At 35.4% G+C, this 22,096-nt stretch overlaps 1 protein-coding gene across 1 annotated transcript in view; it reads right to left on the reverse strand.

Moving 5' to 3' along the window:
* PTPRQ (protein tyrosine phosphatase receptor type Q) overlaps positions 1–22,096 on the reverse strand; it is a 100,000-nt gene that overhangs the window by 34,554 nt on the left and 43,350 nt on the right. The window contains exons 26-30 of the mRNA XM_053978311.1: positions 13,676–14,008; positions 7,334–7,455; positions 3,525–3,711; positions 1,058–1,302; positions 391–457 (exon numbers count right to left, since the gene is read on the reverse strand). Of these exons, the coding sequence (XP_053834286.1) occupies positions 391–457; positions 1,058–1,302; positions 3,525–3,711; positions 7,334–7,455; positions 13,676–14,008 (954 nt within the window). The remainder of the gene's footprint in view (positions 1–390; positions 458–1,057; positions 1,303–3,524; positions 3,712–7,333; positions 7,456–13,675; positions 14,009–22,096) is intronic.

The following is a 22,096-nucleotide window of genomic DNA, read 5'->3' on the forward strand; positions in this document are numbered from 1 at the left end:
TTCAATTAAAAGAAAAAACAATAAAAAGAGTGAGTTTTAATTTTTCAGTTAATATTAATGACTTTGTTTATTTCGACAACTGTGATACTGCAAACTTAGCTATTCTATGTCATATTCTAAGCTGTTTGCTGATGGTGACTAAAATATTGAACTTGATATGATTATTTCAGTGAATCTGCATGTGCTTGACAGTATGATTCTGATACAAATAGCAAATGATCAGCAAAACTGAACACTACAATTCAAGGGGATCAATTATATATTACTGTTCCTACATTATGTGGCCCCTAAATAATAGCTCAAGGCACACAGCTGTGTAATCACAGGTGGAACAGCAATTTCTTCAGAATTTATAGAGATTTCAGATATAGTGTACTTTATGGGACATACCTTTGATATCCATGGTTATTTTCAATTGAATTTTTGGCCCTGCACCAGCACCATTAATTGCATACACCTGAAAAAAACAAACATTTGTTTTAATGAGTATTGTAATAGCTTCATATCGGCCATTTCTGGATATAGCTGTAGCAACAATAAATGCCAAAACACTTCTTTTGTTATTCACACTAGGCTAGAACTTACTTTACATTGCTTTAAAATCCTAGGTGTGGTAAAATGTCATTGCTTATAATGTAGCTCTTAAAAGAGAAGTAAGCAAGTTCACTTAAAAAATGATCTTTCCTCCTTACATGTCCCAGTCTCTGACTATTTGAAAGTACTTCATGCACATAGTTCTAGTAAGCTCACCTTGCTTTCATGTCCAGTGAGCAATGCCAGTACTGGAATTAAGAGAGAATTTCAGTCTTGTGCTTGTGACTATGTGTCACAAATTGCTTTGCTACGTACATGAACTGGTCATCCAGACTAGTGATGCATCCTGCTCCCACTCTATCCTGTTCATTGCTCCACTTGTTCCTCAGACCTGCCTGCCTTTGCACCTCAGATAACATCCTTGGCATGAAAATCTCATATTCAGCCAAAATTTCAAACTAATCTCCCACTTTTATCAAAGAAAAGAAAATACTCCCTGCCCCCCAAATGTATCAGTTCTTACGCTGACATTATAGGTATGTCCTCCTTTTAGTCCTTCTATCATGGCAGTGACTGACTGATCTTTTTTTTCAATGACACTAAGGTTGTGGATCTGGATGGCAGCAGGGTCATCTTCATTGTAAACCACAGCTTGATATACTTGAATATTTCCGTTTGGTTCAGATGGTGGCACAAATGTTACTTGGAATTTTGTTACTTCATCTGGTATCTTCTGAAAAGTTATGTTGTTAGGTGGGTCTTCAGGCACTGAAATAAATATTTCAATGACCCACTTAATCAGTTTACTACTATTATTATTAGAGTAAAACATGAAAAACTAAAATTATATTTTTTGAATATCAGTGTTATTTAATTGATATTTTCTGCATTTTATTAAAAATTCTCAAATACTTATTGCATATGCAAATATTCATAAACACAATAAAAAGTCAAATATCTACTGAAATCCTTTTCTTAATGATGGCACTGAATGCTACAAACTTTTAAAATAATGGTTAGATAACACTCAGTAGTCGCTACTCAGAAATTTTTTTTCTGATTATCTATTTGAAAAGCCTAAAAGCATCATTATACCTTGAAACACATCTGGGGTAGACAAATCCTTGCACAAACTGACAAGCAAGAAGCAAGAGTCAGTGAGTATTCCTCTCTGAAAACAGCAGAGTATTCCTCTGTCAACAGCAAGTTCCCTCCCAACATATAAACAAGCCTCTGTGCTCCTAAGAGTCTCTGCTTATCACAACTAAATCTTCAGGTAAATTTTTCCACTAACTGATGCCCAGACACAATCATGCATTTTTTCTGGAGGCAGTATCCTGCCAAATGCTGATTCCAGTAGCTCATTCTTAAGACAGCAAAGGTATAAATCATTTTCCCAATGTCCCTATCTGAAAGAAAAGGCTGTAACATTCTTTCTGAGCAGACAAGTATGTGGTGTGATCTCTAAATAGTGAAATCAAGCGACGGAAGGTAAACACATTCCTTCAGCCAAGGATTTAGATGCAGTTGTCCTATTTCCCAGGTTTTTTATACCAGCCAACAAATACTTTCTGAGGCTTCTCTGGAGTAAGTCTGTGTCAACTGCTCTTAACTAAGCCATATGCTAAACTGTACAAACCAGATGAAATGAGATGGAAAAAAAACCTTGTGCCTCTCTAAAGTTACGGCACCTCCTAATGTATCACATATTTATATATGATACAGTAAAAGGGCTACCAGAAAGGGTACCACAGGATGCTATCTGTCTCAGAATAGACCCAGTTGCCACATAGCCACATCTTTTTCCACAGCAAAACAGCATATCTTCCAGGGATAGAAATAGGTCATGAAATCCTTAGAATTTATCTTATTTAAAACATAGAAATGCACACATATATGTGTGTGTGTGTGTGTGTGTGTGTACATACCATATCATATCAATAGGGACCTAGGATTTTCATACACCAAAGGAAAAATAAATGATAAATAAAGTCACTACGTTGTATATTTAAATCTGACATTAACTTGAGTATATAACTAAAAAGTTGTTCTGCAGCAGATCCACTATAGATAAGGTTATTATGCTTTATTCACAGGTGATAATTAGTTTGAATGAAAGAGAACTTTAATACCTCTTAAGAAAATATTTTTAGTGTTTTGCTTGTTTGTTTGTTTGTTTAAACAACAGAAAACAACTCAAAACCAGCAAAGAGAGTAGACAGAGCATAACCATGATGTATGTACCTAAAGTTAGGACTAAATCTTCCCCATGTACATATTTATATTTTTGTACTATTTATAGTTTTCTAAGCAAATGCAAATCCTGTCTACTTTTCTTTAACATCTCATCTCTCTTTTATTTCTCTGACTAACTTAACAACATCATCTACTTTTGTCACTTTAATATCTAGCTCATTCTCCAGATTGTTTAGAATCTGTGGAACAGCTAATTCAAGCAGAGTTTCCTATGGGTGTTCACTAGCAACTTCCTTCTACAGAGAATACACAGATAATGTCCTCAAGTCTGCACAGATACCACTTATAAATGGTAGGATTCACTTTGCTTAACTTTTTATGTTTAAATTTTGCACCAAAACCAAGGATGTTGTATGAAGTTTTCAGCTGTCTCTTAACAGGTACCTCCACAAAGGAGTCATCCCTGCCTAAGACAGGTATCTCATATATATGTGCTAATGTATAGAAATAATCTCTCTCTTCATTGGCCGTAGAAGTAATCTAGTTGGCCATGTTCCACATATCCAAATTTTACATGGAGCAAGGTAGGATCCCAGCGTAACTAAAGGTAAATCTTAGTATTTATAATCATCCCTTTTTTGTTGTCTGACACCTTTTTAAATATTAAAGAAAAAAATATTGTGAGGACAAATCTGTATCAAAAGCCCACCTTGTGTTCAAAGTCCTCATGTATTTGTCAAATTAAAGAAAAACTGTGAATTTTGATCTGTACAAAGTAGAAAAAAATTACAAACCTGCCTCAAAAGTGGAGACAATTACAGGGGAACTAGCCTTGCCTTCTAGGAGTGCAGCATTAACATCCCCAGTAAAGGCAATGATTACTACAGAATACCTCGTAAATGCTTTCAAATCAGGAATTTCTAAGACTTTATCTTCCTCATTTGTCTTCAAAAACTGAGCTTTATAGTTGTCATTATCCACCTGTAAAAAAAACCAGTAAAATAAAAGTTGTTACGAGGCTTGAAACAGCAAAACCAGGAAATTTTTATTTGAACATCTTATTTAAGTTTTATTCTTCCACTAGTTATATAGAAGGGTTCACAAGAAGTCTCTGGATACCAAGTGTACAAAGCTGTGCTGGGGGATACACTCCCATCTAACCCATATGTTGCCTTTCTGGCACTTCATGTAGTTTGTGGTTAAGGAAATGGGCTCTTTGGTTGGTGCTGTCTCACACCAAGCAAACATGAACCAATTTGGAGACACTGGGCCTGGGCAATTATAGTGACCTGAAACAGGCATCAAACTAGGGAAAGATCCAGGAGATGAGCAGCTATATAGCAGAAATTGTTTGGAATACAATTAAAAAGTTGGGCAGCAATATATAATGTTGATACAACAGCAGAAAGTGCAATTCTTCTTTGGATGTATTAATAGAAGCTCCTTTTTTTGAGAGAGCTGGGAAGGATTAATTCTCCCACTGGAAAACCTGGAAAGCCCTAAGGTTCAATCTAAAAATGGGAGGATTATAGGAGACCTAGTAATAACATTAAAATACAAAAAAAGGATGTTAATAAATTGAAGATAACCCACTGTTTATAGTGTTCACAATACACATAGAATATTTATATAGACATATTTATAGACACATAGAATATTTATATAAATATAGAAATTTTACTTACGCAAAAGCCAACTAGAATTAAATATTACACGATCTGCATTGATACACCTAAAACCTTGGCTATTAATTTAGTTACAAGCTAAAATAATATACTAAGGGCTGCTGAGCAATTTTCAGCACTGGATATTATATGGAAAAGATAATGAATAATTTTTGAGGAATACTTTAGGTACATTCGTTTCTGTGTTATAGCAGGCTACAGATTGGATTACCTTGCGGATACCTCTCACCTTTACATCTCAAATAACCTGTAGGTCTGTAGAAAAATCTCCAGTGTTGGACTTTATATCCAATTAATCACTTCTAATGGTAGTTTCAAAAACAAGAAAAAGTTAAAAATGGGTGCTTTTCTAGTGTTTCATCAAGTATAATTTACAAAATTGTATTTATGTATATTCCCACTGCTTCAGTTAATAATGTTTTTATTATTCTTTCTTCAGTGTGTAATTTGAAAAGAGAATTAGGTAGCTGTACAGTAGTTTTCCCACTGAACAAAATCTGTATTAAATGCAGCTGATAAAACATTAGAATAGCTCAAGCATACCATTTATTTGACAGATTGGCCTTTATCCCCCCTGAGAATTAACCTGAACTAAACTTTCTGATGAATTACACAGACATTCATTTCCTGGGATGGCCATCAAGAGCTGAAACATTTTCTTCTTTCTGACTATCAAAAGTCTGGCATATAAATATTTATCCAACAGCTAAAGTACAATCACAGCACTACATCATTAAATGTATTTCTATTTTCCATGATGTTTAATGGTTAAATTCCATTTTCCTTATCAATTCCCAGGAATATTTTATTCAGAAGTACTTATTCAGAATTATAGTATGGCAAACTAAAACATGACTTGTAGGAAAAATAATGGAGTAGTTTTTAGCTTCTCTGATCCTTAAAGCTGCAAGGCACATTCTAGTAATTTAAGCAGAATCCTAATACATTCAGTTATGAATACTAATTATTAACTTTTAGTATATAAGAGAGGAGAAACCTGAATTATTCTGTTCTATGATGCTATTTTTTTAAATATTTAAAGATACTCAGTTGAGAATAAAAATGAGTAAAATTATACATACTGGAAGTTTGTGGAATTTGGAGTCTTCATAAAACTTTCCCACTGGGACAATAAAATCTATACTAAAAATTTCACTGAAAAAGATTAGGACAGCTTTACTGGTCTAAAAGAAGGAATAGGTTTGTCTACTAAAATTCTCCAGTACTGGCACCTGTAGTTACTGGTCATTAGACAGACAACATCTAATTACAGGGAATCCATAAACATAAAGCTGGTTATCTGAAACATACTTGGAAGAAAACCCCAAAATTCTCTTTGTAAAAACAAAACTGGTCCTCCAAACTGAAGATTTAAAACAGTTTTTTAAGTTCCTTTCAAATACTGGCAAGTTCACCCAGAGCATTCCATAGATCATCTTCCTTCAGGAGGTTTTATTATAACTTATATTGATAAAGTATTTATAATATTTTTAGAGTGTAGATTGAGATTATATAATTTATAATTTTGGAATTATCAGACAGAGAATTGTTTCAATGCAAATTGATAAAACAATAAACCCCAAAAAAATCAAGCCTTGAAAACTGAATTTTTAAGTTTTATAAAAACCATGAAATGTTTTCCTGCTGATGCACTAAAATGCTGCTTAGTCAAAAATGACAGGAATTTTTCACAAGGAAGAAGTCTTCTCTAACTTTATTAGAGTGGAAATAAAACTCGCTATGGGCCAAGCAATCACCCCTGTAAGTCCTCCCCTTGTACATCCTTCATCCTGCCATGAAGCTGCAGTAAGCATGTTCAGAACTGAGCTGATTTCTCTCTGCATGTTGTACAATGAACTTAGAGGAAGAGAAAATTACAGGACTACACATTACTCTCTCTTGTAACTTTTCTGAGTAGCTTAAAAATATTTGGTATTTTTTTAATTATCTCCTTAGACATTTTGATTGCAGAAATATCTCAGCATTAATATATTAGCATATCTGTAATTCTTATGACAGATTCATAAAAATTAAATATACACACATAGTCTTACTCACAGAAAACTTAACTTTCTGTTTAAGGGCCTTAAAGTGGAATTTAATTTTTTTCCTACTATTTAACACAATGATTCAAAATTTTTGAAACTGTAAACAGCAACTTTTCCTAGGTAGCGCCTAGTAAATTACTTCCTATTTTCTCTTACAGCCCTGTTTGTATAATTCCTGGCAGAACATGGAAGCTATATCCTACTTCTCATGTGCTTGAACTTAGAAAGATGCCTATCTTGCCACATGGCAGGAAATGGGGTTTATTAACGGTGGTTTTAAGGAGTTTGTAAGTGCAGTAGAGAATGAAAAGAGAAAAGCCACTAGAGTTTTTCTCTTATGTCAGCTTTTTTTAGTTATAAAGATCAAGGAGAAAGAAGTGTTATTACTGTGCTACCAAAATACAGCTAATCTGATGGACAGAGCACCAAGTGCAAAGTGGGAAATCTAGCTTGACTTTAAAGTTTGTCCTCTGGTGCTGTGTAAATTTGTACAAGTCATTTCCTTTTGCTAGGCTCTCCACTTTGGTTTGTAAAATCACTGCAATGAACCTTTTCTCCTTTTGAAGGAGAAAAAGCCATTATAGTTAAGAAGAGGTCCACTTCCACAAAGCTCAACTACTGTTTTCCTGTGTACATTTATAGATACACTTTTTTCCTCCAAGACCTCTTACTAGCATGATTTTTAATATGAAACAATTAATTTATCTCCCATGAATAAATGTACAACTAATTCTTATGTGGAATTTCTGTGGAAATAGACACAATTATATGGTTTTCAAACCACTTATGTCTGTCCTGCAATTTCTATTGCTATGGTATTGATATCCCCAAACATCTGTATAACCACTGAGTAAAACAGGGTTGCCTTACTGAGGTAACATCTATGAGGTAGCTTGTTGGTCCCGTAATGATGGCAGGTTCACTCCAACTGACATTAATACTGTGAGGAGATGTAGCTAAAACAGTAACATTTTCTGGAGGACCATCTGGAGCTGTAGAAAAAAAATGTGTATGTGAATCATGGCCAACAAGGTGCACAAGAAATAACCCAGTATAATTTTAATGGCCAGCAGAGATTTGAAAATAAAATTTTGTCATACAATTAAGATTATACACTGCTTAAATAACTACAATTTTTCTCTTTTTTTCATATGTAAGTCACACCATGTGGTTTAGAAATACATCTTTTATTGTAACCACTACAATTTTTCTAGAGTACAGACTGCCTATGACTTCATCTTAAATTGAGATTATAGGGTTATTTAATTACAAGTTCTTTATAAGTATTTCACATGACACAAGCATAATATATGCAAATATTTATACAATTAGACAAGTATAATATATTTGTTTATGTCAAATGAATCATTCAAAGAACAAGAAATTGTGAAAAGACATCAAATTCTGCATGCTAGAAAAAATTTCCAGCATTATCAGAAAGTAAAAGTAGAATAGTTTTCTACATTTCCTTTAGATTTATTCTTAGCATGTTGAGAAAATACAGAAAACCCAAACAAAAAAAGTGGTAAGAATTGCAAGAGAGCGAGAATGTTCACATTAAGAAATGTAGATTTCCCAAAAATTTCCATTTGTTGAGGTGATACGTGAATTAACCTAATTATTTCTTATTAATTAATAGAAAATGAATGAAATCATAATAACAACTCAGCAATTCTCAATAAATTGTATTATTTTTTTCATAATAACCATTTAAATTTCAGGAAAATAAAATTTGGAATAGAATGACAACAGATTTGTAGATAATCACAGAACTTGACTTCATGGTGCCTTCTTTTCAATCTACCACAAAAATATCCATACCAGTCAACAGTACATTATAAAAAATTACTAAAGCGATCATACCTATGCTAATCAAAAGATGCAGTCTCTTTTCTCAAACAAGATTAACACATGAATATGTAGTTTGCCACTATTAATCATTAGGTAAGAGGGCTAAATGAGGAAAAATGGAGGGTATACAAGGCAACTTAGTTCTTCAGGAAGAACACAGGGTAGGAAAAGGAAAAGGAAAAGAACAGGGAAAGAAGTATGTAACTGTTGGAGTTATGTGTGAAAGATTAATGAGGAAAATAATAAAATTTTGCACAATGGAGGTGAAAATTTGGCACCATCATTGCAGAATAAAACACAAATATTTGGGATTAGGTAAGGTGCTAAAATGAGTTTAGGATGTTGGATACAGGAATTAGATTCCTGTGCTGGGATTAGCAGGAATATACAAGACTTTATAGGCAGGATCAAATTCAACCATTGGAGCAGTCCCCAAAAATACTGAAGAGCATGGAACAACTGAATGGAGAAGGTAATTGAATGAACAGTGAGTCCTCATGAGGGGTCTTAAAAGAGGAGAGTGCTTAGAGAAGGCTGGCTGTCAAGTGGGGAGCTACAACAGATAAAACAAAATACAAAGGCAAGAATTGTCCCTGAAAATTAGAATAAGCACGAATTTTATTTTTCAGGTAATGCATGTCAGTCTCTGTTACCAAACAGTCTTTCAGTGTAAACAATTATTCCAGTAACTATGGCAATGATATTTATCAGCTTTGTTGTAAAAGGAAATTTCTGAAAAACAGTATAAAATTTTATATATATATATATATATATATAGCTTCTTGGGCCTTAGTTTTCAAACCAACCAAGTTTCCAAAGACAATTTTCCATTGTTTTTTATAGAATTAATGGATTCTGCAGGTATGCGTTAGATGGTGTGAAATAATTTTAAAGCATAATCTCATCTAAAAATTATACTGTCTGCAGTTACTTACATGGTAAATTTCCAGATGCAGTTTATACTTGATGTATTTGTAGATATTTGCAAGAAAATTCTGATTCAGTATGCTATATTTAAGTTACTTATTTAAAGTACATCTAAATATTAATGTGTGGTTTATTTTCATTATGCAAAGTAAAATATCAAACATTAACCAAATCATACTGAAATATAGGAATATTTTCTGAAATTACATGTATAACTGGGGAGAAAACCACAAAATGAAAGCTATCTGACATGTCTTGTGTCTTACAAAAGACATCTTTTTTAAAACTATGTTTGATTCAGTGGATAACTGCTGCATTCTGATTTAGGTCTGTTTGTGAAATGAATCTGGTCAATATGAAGTCATGATATCACTACCCCCTTTCTCTTATAAATCACAGTAATTTACTCTGGAGAAATGACCTAGTCTTATTCTCTCATTCCCCCATAATCCAATCACTTCCTCTCATAAGCATTTTTCTCCTGGTTTTCACAATAATGCATTTTCTGTAACTAATAACCATCATTTCCTGATTATCATGCTTCTATCCTTGCACAGGAATGTGGGTCTTATGGAGGTCAGGGTCATCTTTCCCATCCATCTGTGTCCTGATGCTAAGGCAGCAGTTAAGTGCGTTAGTTTGAAGATAAGTCTGGATAGTCCATCATTTAGCATAATCTTCAAAAATAAGGCTGAATACTCAAGTTTTCTAACAGAAATTCATACTTGCCAGTTTGGTTAGGATCAGAACCTTTTTTCCCTTTCCCAGTAAAAATAAAGTGTGTGCTTCAGTTATTTTATTTCTAATCACCTAGGTTATTTTTATGTAATTTTAAACCGTTATATCTTATATTAGCCCATAATTATTTTCAAATGTTTACTTTTGAGGAAATGTAACAAACAAACAAAAAAACAAGTTCTTCCAGGCAAAGCTTTCCAGAAGAAGGAACACATAACAAGATGTGAAATCTCATTACTTTTCATCACACAGAAACATTTCTTTAATAGTACCAAGCAACTGGGTATCAGCAGGGATTGGGAAAGAAGGCACTGAAAAGAGAAGCATAACCCTCTGCCCCATGCTTCTATGCCCTGGCCTTCATGGGCCATTCGAACATCTGAGATTTTCCTTTGTACCTCAGTGTATCCTAGCACTGGGGAACTTGGCAGTTTACCAAAAAGCATTGCATTATGTAACTGTATGAGATCCAAAATGAGGTCAGTGATCTCACTGTTAGTCCTTTTCCATCTAACACTGACCCTCCACAACTATTTTTCTCTCAGAAAACCTAAGTTCAGCCAATCTTATTCTCATCATAAATGTAATAGTGAAACTTGGGGTAAGTGTAGGTGTGAGGGAACGAAGTTTCCATAGCTATGGAAAACATTGCTTGCCCTTTCCCTTACTGTGACACAACACTGTGATCTTCTGCGCTGGTAACTATATAAATCTAAGTAACAATGGAAATATTTAATCTTGTGAATAGATTTGGCTCTTGGGCAATCAGTTAAGTAATAATCACACTACTCTATGAGACAGTAAGACAATTCCTGTGAGGATAATCTGCAAGACAGAAGGCTGAACTGTTTATCTGTGTGATATGAGAACTGGGTTGTACTAACAACCTATAATATTTTCACAGAGTAACTCTAGAACCACTCTCAGTACAGAACACTGCCATTATTTTTTGTTTGAAACTTGCAAATGAGTTAAAGAATCTTGAAAATAATTCCTATAGCCTTACATTTGTCTTCATAATGAATAACTGAAATAAACAGCTAAGATCCTCACCTTAATCACTGGACAGTCAGAATTACTAGGAATTTCTGCTTTAGCACAACAATCAAATCCTCAGAACATGTAAAAAATATTTAGGATTTCATTTATGTAAATTTTCTGCTCTTGAGGTTTTTTTCTCTGTATATTCTGGGAAATTAGTCTAACAGTTTTCACCTTATATGCTCCACCTGAATATGATAATAAATAACCTCCTGAATATAATACTTAAATATTTTCTTTAGGCTTCAGAGAAACACAAATTTCTGAGAACCCAATGAATTATGAAGAAAAAATCCTTTAACTATTATTTCACAACAAGGTAACTTTACCTTTGGTAGAAACAATGTCCTACAGAGGCACTTCTTGAAAATCAAGTGAAACACTGCCTATCTTCTGCCTTCAAATGTGCAAACACAACTTTCATTGATTTTATGGGCTAAGTACTCAGGGTATTTTACATAGCAGCTAAGCACTCTTAAGCCCTAACAGACCATGTATATTGGCTATGTATCAGCAGGCTAATCCAGAGGATGCTTGGCCCTGTTCATGAGGGAAAGGAGAGGGAGATCAACACCTGTTTTCTGCAAACACTTTACATTGTTGCCCAGACTGCCGAATCTGCTTGGTACATTCTGAATTTCTCTTTCCTGATAGAGGCCATAACCTTTGCAAAAGAAAGAGCAGAACTGAGGGGATTTTAAACAGTAATTCTAAAAACTAGGCTTCAGAAAGTATGAGGTACCTAGAAACCTACCCTTGCTTGAGATCAGCGACTGCTCATGGAGGCTCCCAGTACTGCTGAAGCAGGAGCTGCCAGCTATCTACCCAGATGTGTCGTATCACCTTTGTCTTTTTTTTCCTCCTCAGCTGATTGCCATTACCCCAGGAAAAAGACCAGTGCCCAGACATGACATTTGGAATAATGCCCATGCTTCCTTGACTCCACAGCAGTGTCTTTTATAGGCAGCTTATCTCCTGATGTGTCACCAATTTAATTCACAGGAAATTCATTGCTGCCTACTTCCATCACCACAGATACAGGTCAGCAGCGCCAGACACTTGGGCTGGAAGAACTGTTGGAACTTTTATACCTTCGACCCCACCACTTTTAAACTATCTAATAGAACACACAGAGGACCTACTGCTGAGAAGGACACTGAATTGGCAGGGAAAGGGCTCATGCAGTCTATTAAGATGTTTATACTTTTAACTACCATCTTCTCAATGGGTCTGGATTAAAAACTAGCTCTCTTAAACCAAATCATCACTGTCTGAAGAGGAAATCATAAAAAGTATCCTAACTTTATGCAATTATATGTGTTTTCATTATCTGTTTCTCCTTCCAGTTTAAATCCCTAACTTTTTTGAACTCAGCAACAATTTTTTCAAAAGTATTTGCATACACCAGCAGCTGAGTTCTATCAATTTAATAGTAAGAAATCTCCCCAGAGCTGCTGGCTCAAGAGTTGCCCAAGTTGTGCAGAACTTCTGTTATGTATTTTCTGCTCCATCTGAGTTTGTTGTTTTTTCTTCTTCTCTTTAATTTAAAATGTTGCATTGATTTACAGGCAGAGGTTCCCCATGAGTCACTGGACAAAGAAAGTAAGTGCACATGAAAATGACTCTGCTGCTGAGTTAGGAACTTCTCTATTCAAAGGACTACTTCTAAGTTTTATAAAAAATCAGGCTGTTATGATGTTTACTATTACAGTGCCCAAAGCCTCCTGTGTTCACATCACATGATTATTAAACCATGAGTGGGACAAGGTAAATATCTGGACCACCGAGTAGTCCTTGGTACACAGCTGTTTAAGTACCTGATGGCTTTATTATTACTATTATTTTGAAAGGGAAAATGACTGAAAGAGCTATGATTAAGTCAGGCAATCTGTGGTGATTCTCAGTTGTTCTACAGAGGCCAGATCTCAGATATTCTCTGTCCTAGGATGGCTGCAAACTGGTAGGGAAGGTCACATATTCCCATGACAACTGCCTAAATGATTTATGTTTCATGTCCTCTTCTCTCAAATATTTAGTGCTGACTTATTTATGACAACTACTGCTTCTCTTGTAAATTTAAATCCTCAGCTGAGGCATGAGAGTTCTAATATGTGTCATGGCAATCCTTTACATGTTACATGCCTACTCTGATTAGTAAACTCTGAAGATAGATATGGTTTTGGAAAGAAATCTTAATTGCTCTGAAACTACTGCTTAAATTCCATTGCTAAAAACACACAACAAAATTTCAGGAAAATTTTAAAACTTAATGAACAGATTTTGAGTCAAAGAATTGAAAAAATACCTTTTTCTTTGGAACACCTCACAGGTGAAATTGTATTAAAAAATGGCATATCAACTCACACTAGCAAAAATTCAGACTTACCAAGTCTACACATGTAGTACAGCTGAGAATTGAAATGCTGTTGGGTAAGCAGTAAATATAAAAGAGTACACAAAATACATTCACATATCAATAGCTACCACACAATTTATATATATATAAATAGCTCATAGGATAAGAGTTGCTATAAATCCTTTTTGACTTCACCAGTATTGTAGGTCTATAAAGAAATAACTTCTAACAAGATTTCTTATTTAGATGAACATCACATTGCTATAGCATTATGAGACACGGCAGACATCCTTACTTACAGCCAGGAAGGGTTTGAGTTGAAATCCAAGGTGAAGAACTGCCATAACCAACACTCGTACTGGCAGCAACACCAAATCTGTACCATCGGTATTTTTTCAGTCCATACACTGTGTCTTCTATCCAGTCATCCATGACATTTTCATATAAATACTGATGCATCTCATATTCAATACATTCCATAGCTTCCCAGTCACTGCAATGCATGGATTGTAGCTGTGTGGTAATCTTGTAGTTTTGAAAGTAGCCAAGGATAGATTTTGGTGATCTCCAATGCAAGGTCACACTTGTTGATTGCACATTGGAAAAAACAATATCCCTGGGAGCACTAGGAACTACAGATTAAAACACTTGTAAGATACCTTAATTTGAACGAAAAGTGATTGCACTATATGTCTTTTATCCACTGTTGAAAACATATTTTAATAAGCATATCTAAAGACCAAGATTCAACTTCTTATGTTTAATAAGCAATATTTCCAATGGCATAAATAATACTGTACATATTTAGGTGGTTTACATTTACTATAGCTTTTGAAATAGAGAAAAATTCTTTCAGGCATGGGATGTAGGACCAGCTTTGAAAGGTGTGACATTTCTACTGCTACTTTTGGGGCTATATCTCAACTAATTGAGGGAATATTACACAAAGTTATTTTTCTATGCTACCCATAGCATCTTTTACTGTGGGTTCTAACTGGGATTCTTCACCTCTCATTTAGCAATACTCATGTGTCTCCCTCTCTCTTGCTAATATATGAAATCCTCACACAACACATCAAGGTAAGTTTCATAAGTCTCCTGTTTCACCTTCTGAATGAAAAGTATCGATACATGCAATATGTTTGTCTGGCATTATAGAAGTTCTTTAGAAGAACATTAAGAGAAAGAGCTGAATAAGAGATAAAAAATAAACTTCCCACAAACTTTGATTCCATTTATTTATATGCAGGTTATATTCACATCCATGAGACAGAAGCAGTGCATATATGTACATACATATACATGTACACACATTTACCCTGTCTATATTGAGTCAGCAGTGTACTCCCAGATTTCACAGACTAGTTGCAACATATGGTTTTGTGCTATATCACATAGACATAGAGAAAGCTAATATTATCTCTAAGACTCTGTAAGATAATACTAATACTCCCTATGGCAAAAAACTGTGCAGAAAAATCAGCTCAGAAATCATTGTGTGCACATAGCTTTAAAGAGTGCTTTAGAGTCTTTGGGGTAAGAGGTATCACTGGTAAAAGAAAAACACATGATACATCCTCAAACTGAAACTGAAGAAGTCCCAGGGCTTACATAAAGAGGAAAAGGATCCCAGACCAACATTACTGGGGAAGAAAGAGAAAACACTCCTTTTCATTTTCTTTCAGCCTCATGGGAATGTCTGATCTTTGCTTTTGTCTGCAACATTTTTTTTATTAAAATCATCACAATATAATAAGCTAAAACTTCTCCACTAAATACGGATGTTTAACAAGAAATATAAATTCTGAATCAGACAAAGCTGTGTTGATGAAAAGGTTGAGAAATTAAAATCCCTTCAAATGTACCCAAAGCAGGTGGAGTCTGTAGGAGAGGGAGTAGGCAGAGAACCACGGGCCTTCCTATTCTTCCACTGAGCTCTCATACACAAGTACACAACACCACAACATGCAACAGCCCCATAGGCTCCCATCTTGCTACACATTAACCAGACACAGAATAAGAACAAACTATATTAAAAAAAAAAATCTTTGCTAAAGACAACTTCCATCATTATACTCCATGATATCAAAATTAAAGTTGTTTTTCTCTGTTGTTATTAGCATGAAGATAAGTACAGAGAGTAGTAAAAAGCATCAAAACATGCAGTACCATTCTTGCTTGCTCAGATTTGGAGATCTAATACTTTGTTTGCCCACTTTCAAAAAAATAAATAACTGCAATATTGTCATAAAAGCTCTAGAAACTGTATTAGCTATTTGTGTAAATTACAAGAAATGTCCTAGTTCGACTACTTCTTTATGGAAAATAAAAGCAGAGAAATGCTACATGGTTAGAAGGAAATACCTAAATTTTTCCTCCATAAATCTTCTACTCTGTTGTAATGTAAACTGTTAATATCTGTTAAGGTGCTGCAAAAATATGATTTCTTACACACTCAAATAGAATAATGATAAAATGTGGGATAGAATGGAAAACTACCTATTGGGCTATATTCCAATACAGTTACAAGGGTTTGCCATAAAGCAGATAGTAACTGCTTAGTTGCTGGGTGTTAGTAGGAAGGTGGAAATATATACCTTCATTTGCCCAAATGTGCAGCTCGTTAAGCCCTGGCTGGCACAACTGCAGCCTCTGCACCTAAAACAAGGCAGGTTAAAGGGGCTGGTCACAGATACAGGAAGAGCAATGCTCATTGTCTGGACACCCTGGTGGCCTTTCCTTCTTAAGGACAGTACCTGATTCCCTTATTTTCAACATGCATGATGACATGAAAAAGAACTGAGTGTTAGCATTTTTGCAGTAAAGAAGGAAAAGATGCTTGGCTTTCATAGAATAAGAAATTATATCAGGCAAAATGATGATGGCTCTGATTTGGGGGCTCTCTGGCAGACTAACAAAATTCTAATAAATCCAGCCTCTATGAGCTTTCCTTTTATTTAGAAAAGAGACAAACTCCCTGAAAGTGGGGGAAGAATGGAGGGTGGAGAAATGATGTTTCTCTTTCTATCTGTCCTTTTTCCCACTGACTGCTGAGGATGCCCATACACATTATCTTCACAAGGCTGAAGGTAACACCTGGGATTATCCCAGTAACACTACATGAAAACCACCATTTTAAAAGATAACCTTGCAAGTATCCTGATAGCAGACAATCAGACAACCATTTCTTCCTTCACACAAAAGCTTTGATAGCTACTTCATGTTGTCTTTTTTTCAGTTTATGAAAACCCATATAAACAAAATATTTTGAACCTAGAAATCAAGGGTCAGCCAGCAAAATTTTCTCTGTCATTCCCTAGACAGACCTTTAAAATGGAATCAGAGCCTTAAACATTAGTCAGTTTAAAATCAAACTAATTTTATCTCCTTCCTTACATAGGCAAATCAAATATAAATGTAATCAACTCATTCAAACAAATGAAAAGATGTGACCTGAAACTGGAGCAGATCAAAGCAGTTTGGTCCTAGGGCCAAAGTGAAGAGCAGTGACACCCAGTGGCACAGTGTCTCTTGAACTTGGTGATTGTGTTCAGAGGCAATTTCAAGACAGCTATGCTATTGGGTTACAGATACAAAGAGGATTACAATTACTCTAGCATGGAGAATCAGATTTCCATTCCTCAAGAATGACTAAAATCCCCCCAACTTTTTCTCTCCACAGATGGTACTGATTTGAACAAACCATTCCATGCTTCCTAGAGTAATCATGCAGCTTGTCTAAATTTTCTGAACTATGATGAAGTATCACTGTTCACACTAAAAATTATGGAAGCCAGAAACTGCATATTTTTCAATGATTATTTCAGGTTATATTGGAACTGTATAAAGACTTATTATCTATTCTTATACACTGACAATTTGCTATGTACCTAATGGGAATTGTATTGTTAATCTAAATTTCCAGAAAGGTGCACTGAAAGAAAAGGCATGAAAAAGGTTGTGATTGTGGTATTGTAAGACACTAACTGCTGAGGACTGTGCTCTGATTAGCTAGTGGAAATTCTCATCCTAATCCCAAGCTTAAATTTCCCAGGAATCATACACAGGATCCCTTAAGTGTCATCACATATCTTAGTCTTTCCCTATTGTATTCTGTTTGCTATAAGTCAACTATCTGTGGGAGTAGGGAGTTTTTCTAAGTCTGAAATATTTGGTGCAATGTCCTCCACCTAATTTTCCATTTAATAGCTTCTAATTCAGCTTTTGAGAGCCAGACGGGCAGCTGGCAGAGAGGCTAACCATGAACTGCTGGTGAATTCAGTTTCTGGAATGGAAGAGGAATGAGGTATTTTCAGATTCATCTACCATTGTTCATATGATGCCTAAATTTCAATGAAAAGTAACTGAAATCAGATCCACATGGGATTTTAAGCTCCTAAAACCTATTTACATGCCTGAGCTGTCACTGAAGTTGACAAAAAGTTAAACACCTAAATAGAAGTTAGTTTGGCAGATCTTGGCCATATACTTGTCTGGCTACAATGCTAATCAGCTGGTGGACTGATCTGAGATTAAGTTTTTATTTGATAACATAAATAAAAGGAAATTCCTGGTAGAAAAAGCACTAGCACAGTGCAAAGACTTGTATCAGTTGAAATTGGCCAGTAGAACTGGTTTAAACTAACAAAAAACACTTGGTAGAAAAAACCTTATTCACAATGCAAAGATAACCTAAGGGCAGCAAAGGACACATACACAAATCTACTGAGAAAAGAGAGGTTATGGCTTTCTGTGGAGACTTTTGTGGAAAGCAGCAACTACAGCTGCATGGGCCATGAACTGAAGACAGTAATATGATATGGCATAGTTCCTAGCAAAGTTAATAAAAAAAAGCCTGCCTACAGAACAGCTGCTTGTAGCTGGAGTTTGGATTAAAAGGACTGCGGCAGCCTAGAAGTCTGTTGGGCAGTATTAAGAGCATCAATAGGAGGAAAGTGAAGAACAAAGTAGAACCAACAGCAGTGGGCACAAATCAAAAAAAGTCTTCAGAAAATAGAAATAACTGAAAAGAAAATAAATACTCTGTATTGATTATCTCTTAAATTTTGAAAGTTTAGTTACACAAATGAGTTCCATGGATTAAGCTGATAACCCTGATCATGCTAAATACTACTTGAGTATAGAATGCTAACTTCAGGAGGACTCATCATGATATAAAGTCCTGCTCAGTATGATTAAGTACATCATGAATAGGACCTAAATTATTTTGCTAACATAAAAATGTAAAAAAAACTGTAGACTTTTTTTCCCATGACTTTGGACTGACGTTTTCAGACATGCTTTAAAGGAAATTGCACACTTGAGAGCATGTCTTAAACAAGCCTCTATGGACCATGTTTCTCAGTCCTTAGCACATCAGAAAACTCAGTATCCAACTGTGTGATCTAAGAACTGAAAATCAAATAATGCAAATCTAGAGAGAAATGCACTTCTTTAAGCTAAAAAGAGTAGTGAAAAGCTGCCTGTACTCAAGTCTTAAATGTTCAGCTTTCCATTAAACTAAAACACTGTCTGCTATTCAGTAAACATTTGTATTTAACCTGTAGCATCCATTTCAGCTTTGCACATATATGTTGCCACCATTTCTTACATATTAGTGCAGAGTTGACCTAGTCCCTACAAAAAAGACAAAAATTCCTTTATCCTATGCTATATGAATCATCTACTTTTATCAACCTTCTTATAAAAATAACACCAGTACAATTTCATTGGCAGCAACCAAGTGCCACTGCATTTTTCTAGTGAAGATTTCCCATCATCCTCAAAGCCATTAAACTTAAATTTGGACCAAACAACTAATCATAAGATGTAAAGAAGTCCATATTACATAAAGAAAATACATCTGGGAAAAAAATTAGTCATCTTGGAAAGAAGTGTTGCAAAGATTCTCATTCCTACTTCACTCTGCAATTTTTGGATGATTTTACTCTAATACAATTATGAAATGTGAACTTGCAGCAGGGATTGAACATGTGAAACACACAGCCCTTTTCTTCATTAGTGATAGGGGACACTGAAGCTTGGACATTTCCAATACAGTGGCTCTTCAGCAGGCTGATCCCTCAGGATAACCAGAGCAAACCATCTGCACTACACATCTTACTTGCAGCCCTAAGAACCACTTGGGAGCATGGGTTTAAATATTCTTGCAGTGCATCACAGTCATCTGTCATTTTCTTCACTACTTAATGAGGAAAATCATGTAACTCCAGCTCAGAGCTGTCATGAACTGCCAGATCCTGACAAAAGGATTTATGGTGAAGGAAACAGCATTTCCTTGTATGTGAAGATGGCTTTAAACACTATGCTTTGTGTTTCTCAAAGATCTTGATTAAAAAAGCCCACATTTTCCAGTGGGAACCTCCATACTGGAGATACAAATCCAGAACCTTTAGAGTGTTCCTTGTGCAAGAGAGTAAATACATTTTGTGCACATGTAACAAAAGACGATGCTAATTTGCCACCTCCACACCAAAAGACCTGAGAAACTTTCCCATCACCAATTCCTTTAGGCACTACTCTTCTTTATTCACAAGGCATACTTCTGTGTATAGCTGCAAGTTAATGGCCTGGAAAATGAAGCCCAGGTTAAATGAAAAAATGCTTCTTGGGCAAATTTCTAGCCATATTTCTTTTAAATGCAAGTCATCATGAATGCCTCCCTGTTTAACAGAAAACAAATGGTAAGGACTGTCACCAGAGTATAGTGGGGGCCTCAACCTCTTCTTACTGTGTTCAGGTATAATATCAGGTGTGACTAACAGTAAGAGGGAAAAGTGGGGAAATTACTCTCAGTGTCTTAATACTGCAATCAATATGATTGATATTCTCAGAAAACAGTGAAAAGCCTATAAAAATTTAAAGCAGAAACCATTTTCTTTTTATTATTCAAGCTTTGGATACCACCAAGTGGCTTTTTAATTGTTCTATTTTTATTGTAAATTGCATGACTGTCACACTTATCTCAGATTTGTGAGTTAACTGAATATTCATAGCTTTAGTGTGCCTTTTGGAGAAGTTTCCTGCTGTTTTATGGCTGTCTCTTGCTTCTAAATATTCTTTCAACCTTAATGAAATTTCATTTTAGTATGTGCATTGTCTTGAAAATAATCCAAGGATATATTCAGTCATAAAATCCTAACTCATGTATGCATGTGTATGTACACTATATTATCTTTCATATCCCCTATAATGTATTTAATCACAAACTAATACTACCACTACAAAGCTGACAGCTTTTGTAACATACTGCAGCCTGGCAGAGGTGGTTTACCATGACAATGGAGCTAGATCAGACAAAACCCACTACTAATCTCCTCATAAATTTAAGCTCCATGACTGATGTTTAATTGTACCCAGATATGAACAAATTTACCTCAAAAAAGGCAATCTTGACAAGAATTTAAAGGTCAAATGCTATGCAGTGAGACACTGAGCCAAATTTGATTTCACTTTATGTCAGAAATAAATGCATTGTCAGTGACTCAGTGCTGGCTACATATTCTGTGACTAATTTTAGACCACCATAAATAAGAAGCTGACAACAGCTATAAAATTGTTTCCATTCCCATCCATGAATCTCCAATTCCTAGTATCCAGTCACTACAAAACAATTCATGCAAACACACAGCTAAGGAAATGTCCTAATTATATCTAGTTTGTTGTAAATATGACTAAGCAACAATGAAGCAAGAAAGGGTCAGTGCAGAGTTTGTGGCAAAAAGTACATGTGTTGTAGTATAAATCCTTCACTTAGTAAAACTCCCAGTGATAAGACACAAACTAGTCTTTATTTTGCAACAAATGTTACGAAATAAAGACTAGTTTGGTTTTGTTTTTTTCTCCTGCTAGCACAACTCCTTATAACATGGACCATAAGACACCACCAGTTGCTCCCTAAAGCCGAAGCTTAATCCACAGTTTTCTCAGTCTTTCCTCAAGGACTAATTAATATCCAATCCCAAATTTCTGAGAAATCCCAACAATTAAGTTTCTCAGGTGTCCGGCTTCTTTAACACTGCTAGAAGCCTTTCCCCCATCCTCCAAGATGTGAAGCACCCAGAAGTCTACTGTTCTCCTTTGTTACCAGAGGGTAACATCCCTTCTGTGCAACTATCTCCAAGTCTGAGCTCCATGCCCAGGTTCAGTCTTGCTCTAGCTCTGAGGGTTGGCTGTTCAGCAATCATGGTGTAAAAGAAAGCTTTGAGCCTTCTGACTGTGTTTGAGAAACATCCAGAAATGCAGGAACACACGCATCTAACATCGAGCACAGCAGCTCAGCTCACTACATTTCCAGCCAACAGTGTAAAATGTTGTGTAAGAGTATGCTTATGTCTAATACTTAAACAATGCTTTGTCTTTTCAAAATTGGATTTTGAGCCCTGCTGATGAACAGAAGTTTCTGAGCAAACAAGAGGACAGATGAACCAGGTATAAGTCTTAAATTGCCAAAGTTCTGGACAGAAGGGGACCATCAGGGATCACAAACTGGCAGCATTTGTAGGGGAACTGCTGACAAGGAAGCCAATTTAGACAGAAAACTTTCATCAGAAATGTGTATGAATGTGCCACATGTGAAATAACGTGTGTGGCCAGGGTTTAGTGGGATAGACTGTATCATGAGGAGGGGCAGGCATCAAAGTACAACCCTGGCTATTTTCACAATGTTAGCCAAAATATGCCAGCAAGGGACTTGTCCT

Source organism: Vidua macroura, chromosome 5, assembly GCF_024509145.1.
Source record: "Vidua macroura isolate BioBank_ID:100142 chromosome 5, ASM2450914v1, whole genome shotgun sequence".
NCBI lineage: Eukaryota > Metazoa > Chordata > Aves > Passeriformes > Viduidae > Vidua > Vidua macroura.